A 23,311-nucleotide genomic window follows, 5' to 3' on the forward strand; every position below is an offset into this window, starting at 1 on the left:
TAAAAGAAATATGCTGAACTTGTCATTTTCTGTTTGTTGTAATTATCCATTGTAACTCCAGACCTCAGTATGTGACTAAACAAAGCTTTATTAAAGGTAAGCATATTTGGGCAGTTCAACACCTTTACAAAGGTGAGGAGGTGTGGAAAACAAAACAGGCAAGTACAAAATAGCAACAGGTACATGCAGGGATATAATAGTGAAAAAATCTCCAAACATCAAAGAACAAAATAAACTGAAAATAGCGATGTTTAGTTTTATATATCATTAGGGTATTGGTTCTTTCCTCTGCACTGGAATGGAAGTAGAATGCAGCAGATATTGCTTATGGTGTGTGGATTCATGTCTCATTGACTAGCTCCCCCATAACCAGAGATGTGCACAGGTTGAAGGACATGGTACCATGGAAGTGTTGGAAGTGATGGCATTGAGTATAGGTAGGCAGATGGTTTGCTTAGAACAGATTTGAGTCAACTAGCTCACAATCCCCAGAAGTCTCTCAAGTTGGTCACACTGAAAAGCCAAGTCTCAGTTGCTCATCTCTCAGTCATGGTGGAGTCACTTTGCCAGCATCTCTTTCATCTCAGGTTCACTTCTCCTCCAACTCCAATAGTTCCTTTCTTCTCTTTTCAGCTATCCCTATGTCCTTACACTGATGCCTGAGCTCCTTTTTGTGGTGCTGGTCTGCCCATCAGAAGCAAATCCTATGTGTCCAGGTCCTCCACCGCTTGTCCCTCAGATTCTGCAGCCTTTGGCTCACAGAGAGCAGACTCCTTGGCATCCTCCCCTCCCTCTCTGAATCTAAGGTTATCTTGGGGGTTTTAACAAAGCAAAATAAAAGTTTGTGAATGTCCTTAGTCCCAGTATGGTCTTATACACTTTCTACATAGCTGGAAGAAAAAACAGCAACTTTTATCTCAAATGCCATTCCTTTTGCCAGCTCACAATGGCAGCTACCTTCTGCAGATTGCAAGCTTGATTAAAGCATATTCCAAGAAAAAGATCTGTGAGTTACCAAAATCCTCCCACTTCCAAAAATTTCACTTTGATAGCGGAGACTTTAAGAGGAGGGAGGGGGCATTCCCCATGAAACAGAACAGCATTGGTGATTATTTTAAACTTATTCCAGGGGCCATTATGCCCTTAGATGATGTAGTTCTGTTGGGGATCCAAGAATAAAAAAGGAAATATTTATTCCATGACTCTTGGTAGAGACTTTCTGGCTATACAAGGGAAATCCTTCTGTGACTTGTACTGGATGAACTGATGAATGACTGGAGTGAGTTTGAGTGTTACAGAGGAAGCAGAGGGAGGTTTCCTTGTCCAGAAACCTCCTGCAATTTCTACTGAGTGAAAAATTCTGCTTCAGCAAGAATGGAGCAAAACAAGATCTCCAACCTACTGGCTGCTATGATAGTGAGCACACTTTGCCTTAACGTGTTCTCCAGCCCTGAGGTGTTCTTCATAATACCTTTAAGGATTGTGTTCACACACGTTATATTTTGCTTGGGCTGTGGCTGCAATGCTTGTTAACTTTTAATTTTTTTGTACTCGGGCAATGCTTTTATATTAATAAACTGCTACTGTTAGCTGCACCTTTTCAATTCCCCTCCCACTTCTTTGCCATGTAGAGCAGAGTGGTCAGTCACAAGGAAAGGAAAAAGTGATGGAAAAAGGGATGTATGTCATACAGCTATGTCTGTCCATGATTAAAGCAAGGGCCAAGTTTAGCCAACATATTTCGTAATATTCTTTATAATAATAACAAAAATGGTTGTGCTCATCTTATCCAGATGAGATACTGCATTCTCCTCTGGTTCTTCAATGAGGTAGGTGATTTGAGCTTCTAACAACTGGTCTACACTTAAAACTTAGGCTGACGGATATAAAAAATTCACACCCCTGAGCACCATAGCTATGCCAACCTAACCACTAGTGTTGACGCAATTAGTGATAACAGCTAATTTAGACCCGATCATTTTATATGTACAGTTGGGATTATGTTTTCCAATGTGCATTACTTTGCATTTATCAACACTGAATTTCATCTGCCATTTTGTTGCCCAGTCACCCAATTTTGTGAGACCCCTTTGTAGCTCTTCGCAGTCTGCTTTGGACATAACTATCTTGAGTAGTTTTGTATCATATGCAAATTTTGCCACCTCACTGTTTACCCTTTTTTCCAAATCATTTATGAATATGTTGAATAGGACTGGTCCCAGTACAGACCCCTGGGGGACACCATTATTTACCTCTCTCCACTCTGAAAACTGACCTTTATTCCTACCCTTTGTTTCCTATCTTTTAACCAGTTACCAATCCATGAAAGGACTTTCCCTCTTATCCTATGACAGCTTACTTTGCCTAAGAGCTTTGTCAAAGGCTTTCTGAAAATCTAAGTACATTATATCCACTAGATCTCCCCTGTCCACATGCTTGTCGACCCCCTCAAAGAATTCTAGTAGATTAGTGAGGCATGATTTCCCTTTACCAAAACCAAGTTGACTCTTCCCCAACAAATTATGTTCATCTATGTGTCTGACAATTTTGTTCTTTACTATAGTTTCAACTAGTTTGCCCAGTACTAAAGTCAGGCTTATTGGTCTGTAATTACCGCAATCACCTCTGGAGCCTTTTTAAAAATTGGCATCACATTAGCGATCCTCCAGACATTTGGTACAGAAGCTGATTTAAATGATAGGTTACAAATTAGTTAGTAGTTCTGCAATTTCACATTTGAGTTCCTTCAGAACTCTTGAGTGAATATCATCTGGTCCTGGTAACTTATTATTGTTTAATTTATCAATTTGTTTCAAAACCTCCTCTAACAACACCTCAATCTGGGACAGTTCCTCAAATTTGTCACCTAAAAAGAATGGCTCAGATTTGGGAATCTCCCTCACATCCTCAGCCATGAAGACTGATGCAAAGAATTCATTTAGTTTCTCCCCAATGGCTTTATTGTCCTTGAGTGCTCCCTTAGCATCTCAATCATCCAGTTGCCCCACTGGTTGTTTAGCAGGCTTCCTGCTTCTGATGTATTTAAAGCAATTGTTGCTATTGCTTTTAGAGTCTTTGACTAGCTGTTCTTCAAATTCTTTTTTGGCCTTCCTAATTATATTTTTACATTTCACTTGCCACAGTTTATGCTCCTTTCTATTTTCCTCACTAGGATTTAACTTCCATTTTTTAAAGGATGCTTTTTTGCCTCTCACTGCTTCTTTTACTTTGTTGATTAGCCATGGTTGCACTTTTTTGTTTCTCTTACTATGTTTTTTAATTTGGGCTACACATTTAAGTTGAGCCTCTATTATGGTGTCTTTAAAAAGTCTCCATGCAGCTTGCAGGGATTTCACTTTTGGCACTGTACCTTTTAATTTCTGTTTAACTAACTTCCTCATTTTTGTGTAGCCCCCCTTTCTGAAATTAAATGATACCGCGTTGGGCTGCTGTGGTGTTTTCCCTGCTAGAGAGATGTTAAATTTAATTATATTATGGTCACTATTACCAAGCAGTGCAGCTATATTCACCTACTGGACCAGATCCGGTGCTCCACTTAGGACTAAATCAACAATTGCTTCTCCTCTTGTGGGTTCCAGGACTAGCTTCCAAGAAACAGTCATTTAAGGTGACTTTATAATATAATATAATATAATATACCTATCTCATAGAACTGGAAGGAACCTTGAAAGGTCATCAAGTCAAGTCAAGTCAAGTCAAGTCCAGCCCCCTGCCTTCACTAGCAGGACCAAGTATTGATTTTTGCCCCAGATCCCTAATTGGCCCCCGCAAGGTTTGAACTCACAACCCTGGGTTTAGCAGGCCAATGCTCAAACCACTGAGCTATCCCTCCTCCCCAATATAATATATATAATATAATATAATATAATAGCAATACTATACAGTGAACATTTCCTCCCCTCTGACTGACTGGTGACATTCTGTACTTCGACTACTAAATATCTTAAGAACATCTTTCGGAGAGAATCTTTCTGAAGATAACAGATTTCAACAGTCCTTTCTTGTCAGAAACCAAGGTTTTTGTGCTAAAAGAAAACAAAATCATCCTGCAGTAACAGAAAGAAGTATGCAAGGCTTTGGAATAAGCTGGAGCATGTTGGAGACTACTGGTACTGTTATGAAAGAATCACTCAGCATATTAGGGTAGATGATAATAAAGAATTAAAGGAGACCTTCACCTCTAAGTCACAAACTTAAATCTGTCATCCACCCACTGCTTTGTGGCCTATGTATGTGCACTGAGTTGATGCTTTGGTTCCAAGTGGATGTTTCTAAGGTGCAAAAATCACCATCACAACTGACAGCCTTTTGAGCAGCCTCAGTAGAAAAGCAATTGACTGAATAGTTTTTGGGACTAAACTGTTTTCTCACCCACAGGAGTGAGTGAGGCAAACTATTGAGGAGGTAAATGGAAGCGCTCATTGCAGATGCATATGATATATTTCTTTCGCGGGGTGGGGGGGAGGGGGAAATGGAGGAGTTCACTCTCTACTACTATCAGTCTGATACATTTCAACAGCATTACATTCACTTAAAGAAAAAGGCAGAAATCCGTAAACAGGAATCAGATGTTTCAACCCTCAACAATGCAGGTGAGTGTGCAGCCACCAATTGATTAGAAGCAGAATATTTTTTTTACCTCTTTAATAACAGTGAGACTCATAGCAAACTGAGTAGAAAAGACCACCACAAAGTACCTGTCATTAACAACTAGCCAGGCACAAGTATCACTCAGAGCTAATCTACACTGATCCAGGTATGTCACTCAGGGGAGTGAAAAAATCCACGCCCTCTGAGCTATGTATTTAAGCGGACATAATCCCCAGTACAGACAGCACTAGGCTGATGGAAAAATTCTTCCATCGACCTAATTACTGCCTCTAAGGAAGGTGGATTATCTACAGCAATAGGAGAACTCCTCCCATTGCTTCAGCGAGTGTCTACACTGAAGCGCTACAGCTGTGCTGCTGTAGTGCTTTAAATGTATATATAGTCTTAGTAAAACTGTCTCTTTATTTTGTTCATAAAATAAAGAAATTATTTAGCTGCATCACAGATAGACCTAGTCCATTGACACGGGCAATCTACATTCAGTTACATTATCATCCTGCCGTTGGGGGTCCTTGCTATGACAAATGAGCATACTTTGTTTTGTCAGAGGCCTCGTGGAGACTGCGGAGTGTGAAAGAGACACAACAAGAAAATATGAAGATGTGCCACAAGAAGCCTTAAACGTGTAAATTGCCCTGCGATGTCAGGCAAAATTATTAAGTTCATGTAAATATTTTATGCAGGAATAAAAAATAAATAAAAAGAAGAATTCAGCAGTTCACATCACAGTGCTTCAGACAACAAGCCCAATCTCATCATATCTGCCCCAACTGATCAGATTTAAATTAGCATGCACCCCTCTTGTCTCATTACTCATTCAGAATGTGAGATGTGCATCATTAAGCTAGGCACTAATTTGTTCCTAAACTGCACTCATTCATCATTAGTTGGCAGTGATAGGGTGATCAAGTCAGTTGTGGAACACTTCCGTGACCCACCCATGAATTGTACACTTTCTGCATGATTTACTTACGACACTCTCTAAACGTTATTTTAACAGTTTTGGTAACCCATATATTGTAAAGATGATTTTTTTGGTCAGGTTAATCTCAGAGGTTTCCTGTTTGCCTTACTTCTAGAATTGGACTCTTCTGCTTCTACAAAAAAAGTGTTTGTGTATTGATCTTTTAAACGGCATCTTCAATGAATTATCAAAAAAAGTCACCTCAGTACTGTAGCGTTCCAAAGAGAGATTGCTACTCATTTAGGAGATGCATAATGGGGGATTATAGTAAGGATGTTTCCCCTTAGAAGATTGAAATATTATTTTAGGGATCCTTCTAAGAAAAATTGAGGCCTGGGAATCTCTTTCAAAATTCAGTTTAATTATTAATACACTGGCTCTTGATATTTTTGCCAATTTTTATGTTACTTCATTCATCCCAGATATAGATGCCAAGAATGAAGCATGGATATTGTAAACTGTAATTTTGTGAATAAGACCTTTTTAAATCCATACCTTAAGTCATCTGTCTTTATATGTTAATTTGTGTTTGTCATGTCTTTAAAAAACTTTTATAGAAGTATTTTAATAAAATTTGTGAACATAAAACTGCCATAAAACTTGTAAATTAAATTAAATTAATATTTCAATGTATGAGCTGTCTAATATTCTAGTCAAGGAAACCGGTTTCAGCTTCAGTTACAAGAACAGACGGTGGTTGCTTCTTTTATTCATCCATAATACTAAATAGCATCATAAAAGTTAAGAAAAGGAAGAGCAAACCATTCAGTTCATCCCCCAAGGATAGATACAACGTACCCTATTAGAAGACACAGCAAAAGTTCAGCTACATATTCACCGTAGATTATTGACATTGTATTGTTTGTTTAAAAGACTAAAAGAAACTGTGGCTGTGCCATTGCATAGAACGATCCCACTATGAAGGATAAGTTTGAAACGTCAATGCTAAGTTTTGAATTGTACAGTCTCAGTGAGTTACCTGATTTATCAGATGGAAGGGAAATGCTGTTGTCTGTAGTATCCAGAATAACAGCCAGCCCTGCAGAATAAGATGGGAGGATGCTGGTACTAAGATCTACACGGGTTAGACTTTCAGGCTCTTTTTCCATGCCTCCTAGAATACCTCCAGCGTTGGCAGTTTCAACATCAGTCCTTTTCTGACCACTGTCTAGGGGACTCTGAACAATATGAACTATACTCTGCTGGGCCAAGTCACAGTTCTGAAAAACAAAAACAAAATCCCAAATATGATTGACACATAAAGAAAAAAATCACTCTGTCTCCAATTTGGTATTTGTTTAGCCATTTCCAATCCATTTCATGTGGAATTTCAATAAGCATTAACAGAGTTCAGAGAAAAGTGACAAATATAAATTGCAAGAATTAGGATTACTTGCACTGGCAACAGGTTCACAATGCTTACAAATTCTAAACATTTAACAAAGAAATGGTGGACCAGAGCCAACAACTCTGAATAATTCTGTTGGCGGATGTACAGAGAGAAGTGTTATTAAGTCAGATGCTAAGAAAATTCAATCTATAAAATGCATTTTTACAGAAAAGGATGAAAAAAGTTTATAATATTAATATTTAACAAAGCACAGGTGACCCCTTTTTTACTAACAATAATAACAGTTAAAAGTGTTCATAACAATGCTTGAATTAGTGTGTGTGAGGGATAAATGAAGTATTGCCATCCTCCCACTTCTTGCTGCCACATGTTGGAAAACTGAAAAAAAAATGCGGAGCATTGTCATTTTATTTTTTCCACTTTAAAACACTGTGCATGATACATAGGGGTAAACACTACAGTTATATCATTTTACTTAATCATTCTAGACTTCCAAATTTGTTTGGAAACCATGTTGTCTAGACTAAGAAAGTAGGCTCAAGACTTTTTTCTGTGTTTACAATTGCTATTAATTAAAACAAAATTAAAAGAGAAAACAAAATAAAGATTTCGAAAGTGAAATAAAGAAAGTTATATGACAGTTAATAATAAGAACTGTATGCATTGAATGTAACTTGGAAATCTGAAAAGTTTATCAAAACCTGATAATTAAATTCAACAAATGTTATCCACAGTAATCCAATTATTCTGGCAAAGTGTCAATCTTGCTTTATCCTACTGTTCTTAAGAAACAGCTATTGTCCAAACAGATCTTAAAAGAGATGCTTTTTACATTTCTCAAAGACCATTGCCAACACTAACTCTAAAGTCAGAAATATAAATATTTTCAACAATTACTTTGTTCCTTAAATCTAAATTTCAAACTATTTTTTCTCAGGTATTATTAACAAAAACAAACCATAAATCAAGTTTTCCCATATACATACCTATATATGGTATTTTGAAAAGTAATTCCAAATACACAGTCTGAGTTATTTTAAAACTGCTCTTTCCCCTGAAATCCACCAATTAGTTATAAGCACAAGTAATTAATTAAGAAACATTTTTCTTCAAGTTTACCATACACTTATATTTGAAACAAGCTCAGATAATAATAAACTCTTTAGGAATCTAATCTTTACATTTTAAAATCAAGATATTGCTTTCCTTTCTCTGAGCTTCTCGTAATTCAGATGGTATCAGATCATGTAGGTATTTTTTAATTCTTTGAAGTTACTGCATGTGCTCCCTCAGACATGCTTCCTTATATTTTTGTGTGCCCATGGACCACAGCTTCCTGTTTAAGTAGAATGAACTATTTTCATGTGGTATCACAAATTCGTTTTTTGTCCCCACATTCCATATAATAAGTTCCAGAGTCAATTTTGACAATCAGGTTGTGTTCAATCATGAGCCACCTAATGTGCCTGTGCAGGAGGAAAAGGGGTAGAAGGTGTCTTTGAGCCCTGATAATTATTTATTTGCTCCCAATGTACCTCATCAATTTAACCTGGTATTAGATAATACGCATTCTGCAGCCCTTTCCACAGTTCATATTCAGCTGGGATCTTGAGAATCAGAGGGAACTTGCAGTTCAGTTAAAGATGTCACAATCACGATAATCTTTTCTAGTAGTGCAAAAGGGTTTCTCTATTCAGCCTGAAAGAAAGGGACACTGCTTGTTTTTCTACAGGTCTTGGGTTTTCAAAAAGTCTTCCTCTCCCTCAGCGGCCAACTGGAATGGGATCTCAGTTGGCAACTCTTTCTAGATGTTCTTCATTTTATGAGAAGCAACATTTAAGGCCAGATAGGGCTTTTCACCCAATTGAGGGGTGCACCCACTTATTACGTCTCTTCTCTCAAAAGATCCCAGATGAATCTGCACATTTCCCAAAGAAACTAATGAAATAAACAAATTACCATTTCATGACTGTTCCAGTAATTTAACAGTCCTTCAGATTACCGGGATTTCACTATTATACTTCTTGGATTCACAATGTAAATTTCTCTCTGAACACCTGGTTTTCACTCAGCATTTGTTTTTCTCCATCTCTCTCATTTGCGTGTAAACCAGATGTCCATCTTGAAACCTTTACAGCCCTCAGAGTGGTCCTTTCTGCTTTGCATAAGATAGGTTCTGATTAGTGCTGACCTTTTCACAGTTTTTAGCAGAAATTGTTCTCCAGGTGTTACCTCTATTGGCCCACGGCTGTCTTTAACCATTATGACTGAGTTATATATAATAATAAATATATATAATTTCTACACAGAAATAAACTTGGCTATACCCCCAAATAATCATTTTGCTAACCTTCCTCAGCTTCATCACATTGGCTCTGTGTACACTGGTGTGATCTCGGTGGACAGTTGATTGGTTTGGAGGGAAGGGATGAACAATTATTTTGCAGGCCCACCCAGTGGAGTGGCCCACAAAGGTGGAGTAACACAGCTGTCCCAGAATAACCCTGCATGTTTCTGTGTTGGGAAAAACCAATGGCAGTTAATATACAGACGGTCTGTATTAACTTTAGCTGGTTACCCTTGTGGGTTTGGGTAGAATGGAAGAATCCTGAAAAGCTGGGGCAGATCCTCTGCCCCACTTTCTCTCTGCTCCCTCCAACTCTGTGGTGGTAATCACCTTAGAAATGCTATATACCGGGGTGCCCAAACTTCAGCTTGCAAGCCACATGCGGCTCTTTTACAGTTAAAGTGCGGCTTGCAGTGCCCCCCGCACCCTGTTCTCTACCTACTAGACTGGGGCAGGGGGAGCACAGGGCTTCTGCTCTGCAGCAGGATGGTGGGGCTAGGGGCTTCAGCCCTGCGGGGAAGGGGGGGTCACGGGACTTCAGCAGGAGCGGGGCTGAAGCCCTGAGCCCTGGCAGGCATGCCCGGCTCTCGAATTTCTGAAGATTATCGTATGCGGTTCAGAGGATCTGTATGTTTGGCCATCCCTGCTATATACTTTAGATAAATAATGAGGTACAAAACCAAGAGGATTCTGTAGGAATGGGGAAGAATATCACAGGGGCAGCATTGTCCCTTCCATGTGCTCCAGGCCTTAATGCAGACACTTCTCCACATATGGACATAGAGGAGAGAAAGTTGGCCCAGTTTCACTGATGTAAATCTAGAGTAACTTCACTGAAGTTAATACAGTTACTAAAGATTTACACTGGTGTAACTAACAGCAGAATTTGTCCCACTATGAAAGTTACATGTTACCAATCATCAGGTACACTTTTAATTGAACAAGGTTCCCTTATAGATATTTCAGCATACTTTGTAATCTTGTTTTTTCACCAAAATCTGATAATTGTTGTTTAATTTTGGTTTGATTTGACATATTCCTCTGAATAATTTCTCAGTGTTTTTTTCTTTATATAATGCAATTCTAAAATATGAAAATCTGTTTTTTTATTGAATTTTTAATAACGCGCTTTTTCTCTAATGGAGCATTAACCTAGTCAGCAGAGATTTGTCAGAGTAAGGGCTTTGCAGACTTAATACTGAAACAATGCTGTTATTAGGTTTCAACTTGAAAGCATCATGTTATCACTAACAGACCTGCGGGTTTTTTTACATCTTGTTGCCCATAATATTTTTAACAGAATATATTTAAATTGCTTAATAAATTTAGTTCACCAACACAAAATCCATCACACATCTAGTTGTTATTTTGAAACTACTCTCAAAATAAAGACATTGTAACGATGTTGGGGTAGATGTGGGGTAAAATTTCCAAAAGTGTCTCAGTGACTTGGGAGCCTAAATTCATTTTTCAAAGGTGACTTAGGCACTTAGGTTCAGATCCTCCAAGGTATTAAAGCTTCTCACTCCCAAAATGGGAGTTAGGCGCCTAAATACCTTTGAATATCTAGGCCTTAGGCACCTAAATCTCTATGAGAATAATGAAATTTGAAAATGATTTAGGGCCAGATTTTAAAAAAGTATTTAGGTGTTGCTGCAGTCAGGGTCTCAGCACCTGATTTAGGAGCCTCAATTTCATTTTTAAAAGATGTTTAGGCACTTAGGAGTCTAAATGACAGTCAATGGAATTTAGACTCCTAAGTGCCTAACTCCCTTTAAAAATGAGATATAGGCTTCTAAACCAGTTAAGCATTGCAACACTGAGCAAAACAATGCCCAAACAACTTTAAAAATCTGGGCCTTGGGCACTTAGGAAAATTTTATCTGTGGTATAAATAATTAAGCAATTACTTATATCAGATTTCTGATGAATTTGTTGAATTTCAGGGAGCTTAGCCTAAAGTACTGAGCCAACACTTCTTTTATTTGTATATGGCCAGATTATGTTGCCATAGCTCAATTTAAGTAGTACCTAATTTTCCAGTTTGTCCCATTGGTTTCAAAGTACTTCTCAGCATGAGTAAGGGCTGCAGAATCTGGATGATTAAATTCTATTTTGATTAATAAAAGTTAAGATAAATAAGAAATTACAGAAAGTAAAATAAATATGGTTACATGATAGTGTTAAAAAAGTTTAAATGAATTAATTTAATATGGTATGTCAACATTCTTAAAGAAGAAATACATTAAACTGCAAGCAAACAAAATCGTATCACAAAATGCTAAACTTGTTCTGTACTATTCTGAAAGGATTTTGGTAACAATATGGAAATATTGTTCTTTAATACATGTCCTTATCAGTTGCTTTCTCGTGTATGACAAAGTCAGGCTGGGCAGCTGCAAGAGAGTATTCATATTGGGTTTTGGGAAGTGGGCAGGCTTATGTACCCTCCCCCAGCTAAAGTACCCTCCCCCAGCCTGTGGGGAGGATCCACAAGGTCCAGGAACTCAAATAATTATGGGGGACAACCAAAAATATAACAGGGATGGGTGTGAAGGTCAAAGGGTCAAACAAAGGGAACCTGAAGGGGACACCGAGCAGAGAACCCTGGACAGTGCCCATCGCTCCTCAAAGGTGTCAAGAGAGCCAGCAGACACCGCCCAGAGGAACTCTGCCCGGATACGTGAGAGAAGGCAGGATTGGAAATAGGCCACACAGTCACAGGAAACCCCCTCAGCCAACCTCCTCTTCCTGGTCTTATAGATAGCTACTTTGGCCAGGGCTAGGAGGAGGTTGACAAGGAGGTCTCACGACTTTATGGGGCCACAGATAGGGTGTGTGTATATGAAAAGGTGAGAGGAAAAGTGCAGCCAGAAACGTAAAAGGATGTCCAGGAGGAGCCGGAATAGGGGCTGCAACCTGGTGCACTCCAGATATACGTGCAATAGGGTCTCCCTCACGCTGCAAAAGGGACAGATGTCAGGGACGGGGGTGAACCACGCCAGGTACACGCTGGTGCTCACGGTTCCACGGAGGAGCTGCCAACTGATATCCCCGGTGGGCCTTGGGACTAGGGTGGAGTGTAGGCTGGCCCACCGGGGTTCCTCACCCTCAAGAGGTGATAATAGGTCCCGCCACTTCGTATCGGGGCAGGACACGAGGGTGAGGAAATGAAGGATGTGGAGCATGAGCGTGTACAGATGTTTCCTTGGCGTGGTCCAGTATGTTATCCCTAGAATGATAAGGGCCCTCTTTCCTACAAACTGAGAAGGGGTTACCTTGGGTCAATTAGGGACACCTGAGTCCAATTAAGGGCTGCTTGAGACTTTTAAAAACCCCTCCTCTGGTGAGTGAGGGGGGAGGAGAGACAAGCTACTGAAAGACTAGTGACAGCAGGGAGACTGGCTTCTCCAGGGTCAGAGGCTGCTCTCCCACCTACAGGGGAAACAACCAAAAATGAGTGCTTGCTTACAGGAGGGATTGACACCTCAGGCCTATAACAGGACAACTCCCACCCCAACGAGGGGGCAGGGAAAGATATTCCCCTTTGTTTTGTGTTTGTAAATTGGTTTCTTTTTGTTTGGTGGAGGAGCTTTCCTTGGGACAGCCCTGAGGCCTACCTTGAAAATATTGATAAGTAAATACAGAGGGGGAAAGCAAACAGTGTGAGGCTGATTTACCCCAGGCCCTGCTACTGCCAGAGAGGGAAGTGCTAAGTCCAGTGAGATGGAGGAGGTGCCTTGTCATACATGTTTTATACCAATGAAAAGTTATGGGTCTGTCAATGCTAATTCAACCAAAAGCAACTCCTCAGTTTTGCCTCAAGATGAGCCTAGTCATTGAAGAGCTCTGTGTAAAGATAATACCACTTTTCTATGGAGTTGTATTAAAACTTCAGTGTTAACCAGGGATCCTAGTTTTCCATGATAAAAAACCCCCAAACTCTCTGATAAAAAAACATAAAAATCTGTGTTTTTCCACGATTAAAATGAAATGCTGAACTTCAGTTTCCCTAGCTACAATAGATATAGGTATCAGTTGAATACAATGTTTTATTGCTATACAGTAGAACCTGGTTCATCCAATTCTCCATTATCTGCTCTCTCTGTTCATCAAATCACGAGCCACCCAGGGCTCAGGCTGTCTGCCCCAGGCAGCTGGGGCTCGGGCTGTCTGCCTGAGCTCCCCCCCCCATCTTAAAATAAGGGATAGAAAACTCTTTGTCAATTTTTTTCATTATCTGATCTGGCCCTAGTCCCAATTAGATCAGATAAACATGGTTCCACTGTAAATTCCAAGCACACTCAAAAATCAACCACAAGAGGGGGAGATTACGTGCATTGAATAAGTGACACTGGTACTTTCAGTAACATTTAGTTAATAGTTAATATATGTTTTTATTTTTTCACAAAAGGTAAAAAATAAAGAATCTCTGAAAAAAAATGCAAATTCTGTGTGTTTCCATGGCAAACGGATTTCTAGGATCCTTGGTGTTAACTCCTCTACCCTCTCCATTCATCTCAGTGGATGTGAATGCTAAAGTTTAGTGATAAGTCTCTAGTAGTCAACATTAACTATTCCATCTGGGTATTTCAAAGGTGCCTAAACAAGTTAGTCTCCCTTTAAATTACTAGTTTTCATTGATGAATAGGTTAGCAGATAGGATGAGGAACGGGGTGGGAGTGAAGCCCACAGAAGGGTAAATTCGGAGCTGCTGCAAGTAGGTTAAACAATACCATTAGTGATAGTAGATCAGTTGGACTAATCAGTACAAATTAAAAATCTAAAATAATTTAAAAGGTTTAAAAGTTTGCTCCCATTATGTAATAGCAGAAACAACCAAATAAAGCAAAATATATTCCTTGTTTTTTAACTCAGATAGCACAATATAAACTACTACATTGAAGGAACTGAAATAATTCTCCTTTCTGGAATTCCAGTCATTACCTCATTAATAACATTTACTGTGTGGTGATAACTGAAATGACTATTTGAAAAATGACACCTCTTTCCTCATCATACCAGCTTCTAGTGACCCTAGCACTGCAAAGAGAACCATGTGGGCTGACTTCTGTGCTCTTGAGAAGCCCTGTTTAAATCAGTGGGGCTTTGCACAAGCACAGGGGTTCACCTGTGAAGTTGTCTTTGCAGAATAGTTACCTGTCCATATCTGCTTATTTTACTAACAAAAGGAATTACATCCAATCAGACCAATGGTCCACCTAGTCTAGTATCCTCTCTGTGGCAGTGGCAAGTACCACATACTTTGAAATCAGATGTAAATTCCCTGGACTGGGCCATTATGCATTAACATGAGCAGGAAGGACATTTGTTCTTGGGCCAGTACATCTAGTGGTTTTTACTTTAATAAAGATTTCATTTTAAACATGTTTTTACTGCAGAGCTAATAGCTGTAGGAGGGTGATTGGACTCTAGTCTTCCTTACACATTTTCATCAGAGACATCAGCAAAGTTCTGACTGCAGAATCTTTATCTGATGATGATGAGTGATGATGATGATTGATGATGACACAACCAGATAGAGATCAGCTTGATTGGCAGATCCCAGGCTGAGTTTGCAAGACTGGCAGCATGGGGGGTAGGGGGGGAAGAAGAGTTCTTTTTTTTTTTTAGTTGTAAACTGAGTAAATTAGATATGGAAACCACTAAGTAATAATAAATATGGAATCCCAAAATTCCACATTTATAATATCCTGTTTCCACACTTTAAGTGAACCTGGCTTTAGTTTCAGGGAAGAAAATACTTACCCATCCTTGTAGGACAAAAGGGCAAGAAAAATTGTGTGTTTGTTCTCTTATTGAGAAATAGAAAGGATGTATTAGAATCTCTCTGAACAGTTCCTATAATCAGTAGTGACTGGCACACTGTAAGTAGTATAGATTAGATAGACAGAAGATAGGGTGGGCCTGCACTTTCTTCACTGACAGAAATGATGTTATTCAAACTACTTCTGTAACTTCCTTGGGTTTTTGCCCTGGGTTAGTATTGTAGACACGAATCTAATATGTAATTTTTTCTGTCAATATCTCTTTCATTTTCTACATATATTTGTTTTATGCCTCGGGAAAGGTTTCTTTTGTGAATATCTGTTGTTAATAATTCTAAAGATATTGTCTTGTCTTATCTGTTCATCCAAATTAATGCTTATCCGTGATCCATTATCCAAAGGGAAATACTGTGTGTGTAAATATCACAGATTATCAAGTGCTTCTTCTCTCACCAGAACAAAAGGAACTCACAAGATCCAGACGTGATTAAACCACATGTCATAGGCTGGTACTTTGTACAGAATGCATTTGGGACAAGCTGAACAGGTGGCTTCATAACAGACTACTTCAGTATTCAAACTCTTTTTCAAAGGTATTTACCTTCATATCCTCTTCCAGCTTTGCAAAAAAAAAAAAAAAAAATGTCTTCCACAAGGCTAAACTAGCATCTTTTGAATGACTGATAGGTGACTATTCAGTGCTGCCAGCTACAGGCTGACCAGCAGGCCAATGTGGAACAGTTAGAACAGACAACTTGCAAGAAAGAAGGAGAAGGAAGAGCTGAGACAGTTTCTACAGTCCTAACTACCTCTGTTTCCTATAAATCTTTCACTTGTTATTTTCCCCACTTACAAGATATTGTCATAGTGACACATTGCTGAAAGAAGAAATGTTGTTCATTTATGTCCAACAAATGGACAGACTAATGGGAAATCATCTTCAATTAAATAAAACGTTTTTTAATAAAATGTTTAATTTAAAACCATTGGGAGATTTAGCACTTAGGCTCCACTCTATCAACAAATGAGACTAGGACAAATGTCATCTGAATTTGTAACCAACTTAAGAATTATTGTGAGTTAGCTAGACAACTCTTTCTGATTAAGAAATACAAAATGACATTCTGAGCCTCATAATCCTGGAGAAACAGACACCACATGGAAAATAACTTCAAAAGTTGGGCTTTATAAAAATAAAAAATCCAGACACTCCTACACAGCTGAAGCTGTTGTGCAGAATGCCTGGCACATCTGAGCTACTGGATCCAGCTCTGCTGGAAGTTAAATTGATAAGGGAACTGCTCATAACAGTCAAATAATAAAACAAGCAGCTTATTGCAAGCTAGACTCACTGCAGTGAAAAAGAGAAGAAGAAGGAATGTCTGACATAGAAGGGTAAATAAATGCCCAAGGGCATTGAGGTAAAGAGAAAAAGGCTGGAAAAAAGAAATGGCGGCTGAAGCTGCAATAACCAAAAAGTGTAGATAAAGGCCCTTTAGTTTCAGTAACAAGGATCAAGTATCTAGAAAGCAGTTCCTATCCAAAATGTGAGAGCTGGGGATAAAATTGTTCTACCTCTGACAAGACACGCTTATAGTCCCAGAGTTCAGTAAAGTATTAAGTTATGGGTCTAGCTACAGGATAATAGTGAACCAAGAGCAATAGTCAGCGGTATTAAGAGGAAAACTATTTCACTTGAATTTGACAGACATATGTTTTCACTGCAGCTCACTGTATGACTCTGATCAAGTGAGCACTGTATCTATAGCATTCTTGCTAGAAATAGGCCACTGTGATAAAGTCAGTCTGCAATAATCATATCCATTTCCTCTTTGATTAATTCTTGTCCTGCTGCTTTGACTATGAGGAAATTAAAATAAAAAACTTGCATTGTTTTTATTGCCCCAGCACACAAAGGTGCATCTAACATTGAAACATCCCAAACCCCACACCTCAGCTTTGTCAAGCTACACATAGGATTTTTGGTTCAGCTTCCTTGGCTTTAGCAAAACCCTCCCCATTAGGATGGGACTTCTCTCATAACTTGACCCTGAAAGCAAGGCTGTAGTTGGCTTCCATTCATTTTTACAACCAGGCCCTATATAGGGGCTGAAGCTTTGAGGAGAGAACAGTGCCTTCTAGGTTCCATTCTCAATGACACTGATTGGAGGCACAGTATCCCTTTTAGCAGCCTGCAAACACTGAAGATGGCACAAGAGGAGGACCACCCAATCTCACCAAGAGGGCAAAGAGCAGGGAGGCGGTTTAAAGCCCACCCAGTCTCCACAATAGACTTCAATGTAAAATCATAGCAAAGCAGGGGGAAGGGCTTCATCCTCTATTTTCCCCACAGTACAGGGACATGGACCATCTTCCCTTTATCTGCCCTGCTTCTTCAATTACTGCTCTCTTCTGCCTCTTTCACTCTCATCTCCTCTAGCCAAAAAATGGAATACCTCAAGAGATGATTCTCATTTCCCTCCTACCCACCCATTTTGCAAATGGGGATCAGGGTAGGTTTGGTGGGATGAGCCCTGTTCATTCCTTGAGGAGCGTCCTCAGAGGTTTGTCTTCATCCTCTGCTCTTGGAGGGCTAATATGGAGGTCTCTTTTGTCCCCCTCTATTTGAGAACTTATGGAGGAGCCTGGAGGAGAACTATATCTGCATAACCTCAGTGTCTTGGAGACTTCACGGGCTGGTAGGAATGCTTTGGTTTGGCCACAGCTATCAGCGCCATAATTGCCTGGGATTCAGTGGGCATGATCATGACCATGAAAGCTGCATCACATAATTAGAGGAGTAATAGAGAGAAGAGTCCTATCGAGACAAACCTCAAAGAATAGAAGATATTTTCCTGATTTAAAACAACTAAATAGAAAAAAAAATCAAAGTAACTGTTAATATTTTTAGAACTCGAGAGGGAAACCAAGTGTGGAGAGGGAGATAAGGAGCAAAGGAAAGGGAAGCCAAAAGGAAAACCTCAGGCTTTATCATTTCTGTTTGTAGAGAGCTCTAGGGAGGACCCAGTTGGAGTCAAGGGGCCTGTAAACATGTTTCTCTAGGGCAATCCCTGATACACCCTCTCTCAGTGGGGCTCGGGTCCCTAGTTACACCCAGCTACTAATGCTGGGTCAACCCTGTCAGGCTCCCATATCTTAGACCTTTTGGCAGCCCTGCCACCTGCCAGCCTCCCCACGTTGTTTGCCAATGGAAAAAGAAAAAAAAAACCCTATAAATGTTCTGACACCACTGAGAATATGCCCCTTCCTAGAGCCTACTGGCCAGGGCAAAGGTCACTGGCACTCCCTTACTTCAGGGGTGTTTGTGTAGCAGCTTCATGTGGGGCCCCGACAGTGTTCCCCCGCAGCTTCTCCCAGTCTTGCTTACTTCACAAGATACTAGCAGCATGCACTGAATTCTTTATAAGGCTGAAGAGTCTCTAGCATGGAAGGATTTGCTCTCATTGCTTCAGGAGATGCTCTAGCTGCTCCCTGCTCCAGCCTTCTCCCTAGCTGTCTGCAGCTTCCTCCTTTAAAAGCTCTCCATGCATTATTAGCAGAGGCGGAGGGGCAGGGCTGCCGTAGTATATAGACCCTCCTTGGCCCCTTCCCTGTCAGTGCGGGCCTAACTAAGAAATAGGGTGACCAGGTGTCCGGTTTTTGACTGGAACACCCGGTCAAAAAGGGATCTTGGTGGCTCCGGTCAGTACTGCTGACCGAGCCATTGATGGTCTGGTTGGTGGCACCGTGCAGTGGGACTGGCAGGCTCCCTGCTAGCGTCCACGCCATGTGGCTCCTGGGAAGCAGCCGGCATGTCCCCCCTCCTGCTCCTATGCGCAGAGGCAGCCAGGGGTCTCTGCACACTGCCCCTACCTCAAGCACCGCCCCAACAGCTCCCATTGGCCAGGAACCATAGCCAGTGGGAGCTGTGGGGGCGGCACCTGTAGACAGGCAGCGCACAGAGCCGCCTGGCTGCGCCTCTGCGTAGGAGCCGGAGGGGTGACATGCCACTGCTTCCGGGAGTTGCTTGATGTAAGCGCTGCCCAGAGCCTGCACCCTGACCCCTTCCAGGGCTCCACCCCCATACCCCAGCCCTGATCCCCCTCCCGCTGTCCGAACCCCTCAGTCTCAGCCCAGAGCACACTCCTGCACCCCAAAACCCTCATCCCCAGCCCTACCCCAGAGTTTGCACCCCCAGCCAGAGCCCTCACACCTCCCCACACCCCAACTCCCTGCCCCAGTCCAGACCCCCCTCCCTCACCCTGAACCCATTTCTGGCCCCACCCCAGAACCCGCCCCCCCAGCCCAGAGCCCATATCTCTTCCCACACTCCAACCCCCTGCCTCAGCCCGGAGACCCCTCCCATACTCCGAACCCCTCGGCTTCACTCCACAGCCCAGAGCCCCCTCCTACATCCCAAACCCCTCATCCCTGGCCCCACCCCAGAGCCCGCACCCCCAGCCAGAGCCTTCCCCCCACTTCGCATCCCAACCCACTGCCTCAGCCCGGAGCCCCCTCCCACACTTTGAACTACTCATTTCTGGCCCCACCTCGGAGTCTGCACACCCAGACGGAGCCTTCACTCCCTCCCACACCCCAACCCCCTGAGCCAGCCCGGTGAAAATGAGCAAGTGAGTGAGGATAGGGAGAGCGAGTGTGTGTGTGGGGGTGTGATGGAGTGAGTGGGGGCGGGCCTTGGAGAAGGGGTGGGGCATGGGAGGGGCCTCAGGGAAGGGGTGAGGAAGGGGGCAGGGCAAGGGTGTTTGGTTTTGTGCAAGTAGAAAGTTGGCAACCCTACTAAGAAGTGCCAGCTAAGTGCCGCACTTTCTTTGTGTTAAGGAAATTCCAGGAGAACAACAGTTTCTGCTGTATTTCTCCCTGTCCAAGCAAACCTCCAAAATAACCCCATTACAGGTTTAGTTGAACACTGGAGGCAGAGGCTGGTTTGAATCTGGAGCCTTGAATCTGAGTCAGCAAGCTATGTCCCATTGCTGATGCTTCGGTTTACCTGAAGATCTGCTTGTTTGCCAGATTCAGCACCAGGACCTTAGGAAGACTAGAGCGGAGTGAGGGGGCATGTTTCTATTTTGAGCGGTTTGGCTTTGGGCAACAGAAACTCTCTCTGAGTGACCCCATGATTCCACACAAAAAGAGACTCACACAGACTCTTAAAACAAAGTAACTAGTTAATAAAACCAATGTAACTTCCAGCCTACCAGGACCTTGCAATGGAGATCAACACAGAAACTCTCCAACCAGACATTTTTCATTCTGCTCCCTTACATCATCATACAGGAAAACAAGAGGGTCTTTTTTATGCCTCACGAATAAGGAAAGTAACAAAAATGCCCCCTAGAGAGCTAACCATATAATAGCAGCCAATCAGTATAGATCCACATAAAATTGCAGTAGATATACTAGCTTTAATAGAAAATCTATTTCCAGGGATACTGCAAACAGATATTAAATGTGACCCTCTAAATAGGCGGGGAAAGCATATGAAGTCCCCACAGGATTGAAAAATAAACTCACCAAACATGACTATACTATTATTGTAACCCTTTCACACCCCAAGGACAGAGATCATGTCTTAAAAGCAGCTTGCACAGAAAGGAAATCAATTGGAAGAACAACAACACTCTTCTTTTTTCCCCAGATCTCAGCCCAATGACCCAAAAAAGGATGAGAAACTTGAAGACAATTTTAAAAAATCCCTTTATCACTGAGGAGCAAAGATGGGATGTTATTTCAACTTCAAACTAGAGATTCCATATGATTCCATATGATAGCAAAGTTCTGTGGCTGTGCAGCAGCTGAAAATCATTGCTAGAGAAAATCTGAAGGGAAAAATTAATCACTCCATAATTCAGATAATGAAAAACTCAGGCTCTCATCTGGTATTGGGATCCACTAGCGTGGCTCCTGCCTGGTGCTGAATCTCAGTGAAGTAAATAGCACTCTATATGGGAGTAGGGACAGATCCTGATGCAGCATTGGGTCCTAAATTAAAAGAAATTATTCACAGACTGTTTACATTTTAAATTGCAACACTCAAAAACTCCATGCTGTTTTATGATGCTATAGAGTATACCTCTAGTTGGTATGAGTTCAGTTTCTGAGAATTACTATTTAACATTATTAAACATATTAGGGTGTTATAAATGACTGAATTTGCACAGTATTCCATACACTGTGGGTGCTAAGCAACATCTAGGGACAAATGCAAAAAATGGGGACTTTACTATTAAGAATCCCACATTCCCACAGAAAAGTAATGGATAGAAAAGGCACAAAACCTCAGCTTTACTGGGTAATATATAAACATACCGTGCCTTAAGAATACATAAAAGAAATATGTCAGCGCATTTGTATCCTGTTTGTCAGATGTCAGTCTTATTATTCTGTTTTTACATTTAGTTTAAATATTGAATAGGAAAACAATAAAATGAAAGATTAAAAATATGAACTATCCTGGAATGAAAAAAGGATTCATTCCTTTTCTTAACCAAAAAGCTAGTATTATTTTATGGATTTTCATTAGTGTTCCAAAGACAGGGTTTCATAAGAAATTAAAGAATGCAAGCATAAGAAGTTGAAACTCTGTCACTAGCATTACAGTTCAATGCAAAGTTAAAGCTAGATGCAAATGAATTACTCAGAACCATTGTGCTTTCAACTCCTTCCAGAGGCAAACACCAGTGAGGGAGAGGGGAACCTTTGCTATGAACAAAGTCAAATGATGGAGCATAGTAAATGCACTTTGATTTTGGGGAAATCAGAACAAGGAACCTTCAAAATATCCTTGAAGTTATGACATTTTATTCACAGATTTTAGCAGTTTAATCTGACCCCTGAAACTTATTTTTTAACATCTTATCTAGATGGGGTGAATATGGCAGACCAGAGTAGATATTAACTGTTCCCCACATAAGACTGATCCTATATTCCTTGAGCACTAAATAGTCCCATTGACTTCAATAGGAATTAGGGATGTGTAAGGAACGCAAAATGGGATCCAGTTTTAACATGGGTGTAAGTGATCATGTTCTATGTACATCACATGGTGCAATTTTAATTTGCTGTTACTTAAGCTTTTAAAAATCTTTTTGTACACCTGTTCTTTTATTCTGTTAATCACAGAGCCACAGTGCTCACTCCTGAACTCCTTATTCAAGCAAAAAGCCCCTGGACTATTATATATAACAGATGTAACCTGTGGCACTTTCTGGACAAAGGCTGAGATGTTTTAATTGTTTAGGAGACAGGAGGTGATTAGATATGAGTGTGGGGTTGGAGTTGTGTTGTGGCTATTTTTAGTTTGAGTTGTGTGTTTTTCTGCTATTTTATGTATTATCATTGCATTCTGATGATTGCTGCTTTTAGTGTGCTTAAGACACTCACAAGACTTCAGGCATACGTGCCTAATAAATAAAAGTGAATTTGGACCTGATCATCCCTTCCTTCAGGAAGGAGCTAAAGTGGAGGAAAACTCTGCAATATTCTCCTCACAGTGATTCTGCCCTAGCTGTTCAACTGGAATGTAGGGGATGTTAGATATTCCCCTTCCTCATGAAACAAGTTATGGGGGCCAGTCACAAACTATGCAATCCAACTGAAATTATGTGGATCCCAGGAGATCCAGAGAGGGTTAGGGCTCTTGCAAGGAGGGTCTGTGCCATGCTAACAACTATGGTCCTGCTCTCCTTGGCAACATGGCTCCACTGAAACTGCACAGTCAGGGATTCATCAAGCCGTGGTTTCCCCAGAGACCCTCTTAAGGGATATGCCCCACTAGCATGTGGGAGGGGCACTAAAAGCTGATATGAACTCATACATGTCAGGGAAGCATGATGGAGCCCTTTCTTATGATTACTATTTTAGGAATAACAAAAGAAACAAACAAGATATTTGAGAGGATCCATCATAATAATGTCCAACAGCTTCAAATTTTATTCTCTTGGGAAAAAAACATTTTAGAAATATCTAGTACAATTATATTCATGGTAACAGGGCAGTCTGCCCCCTTTAAGGATGAGGGGGGCCAGGGAACAGCCAGCCCTGTTCTGGAGGGAAGCTCAGCAGGCAGGTGGTGAGGATCAGCTGACACAGTTGGAGAGCACATCATGATTGGGTCTAATTCCCAGCTGGAGGATATAAACAAAGGCTCCAGTTCCATGTGGAGGGTAGGGCCCAGGAGAAAGCTGATAGTATCTGCTCCTGTGGCTGCA

General features: G+C 40.9%; 1 protein-coding gene across 1 annotated transcript in view; it reads right to left on the minus strand.

Annotated features, from left to right (window-relative positions):
* The window catches only part of PRKN (parkin RBR E3 ubiquitin protein ligase), a 1,248,251-nt gene that overhangs the window by 792,274 nt on the left and 432,666 nt on the right, over positions 1-23,311 (minus strand). The window contains exon 3 of the mRNA XM_065400948.1: positions 6,576-6,816. Within this exon, the coding sequence (XP_065257020.1) occupies positions 6,576-6,816 (241 nt within the window). The remainder of the gene's footprint in view (positions 1-6,575; positions 6,817-23,311) is intronic.

Source organism: Emys orbicularis, chromosome 3, assembly GCF_028017835.1.
Source record: "Emys orbicularis isolate rEmyOrb1 chromosome 3, rEmyOrb1.hap1, whole genome shotgun sequence".
Classification (NCBI taxonomy): domain Eukaryota; kingdom Metazoa; phylum Chordata; order Testudines; family Emydidae; genus Emys; species Emys orbicularis.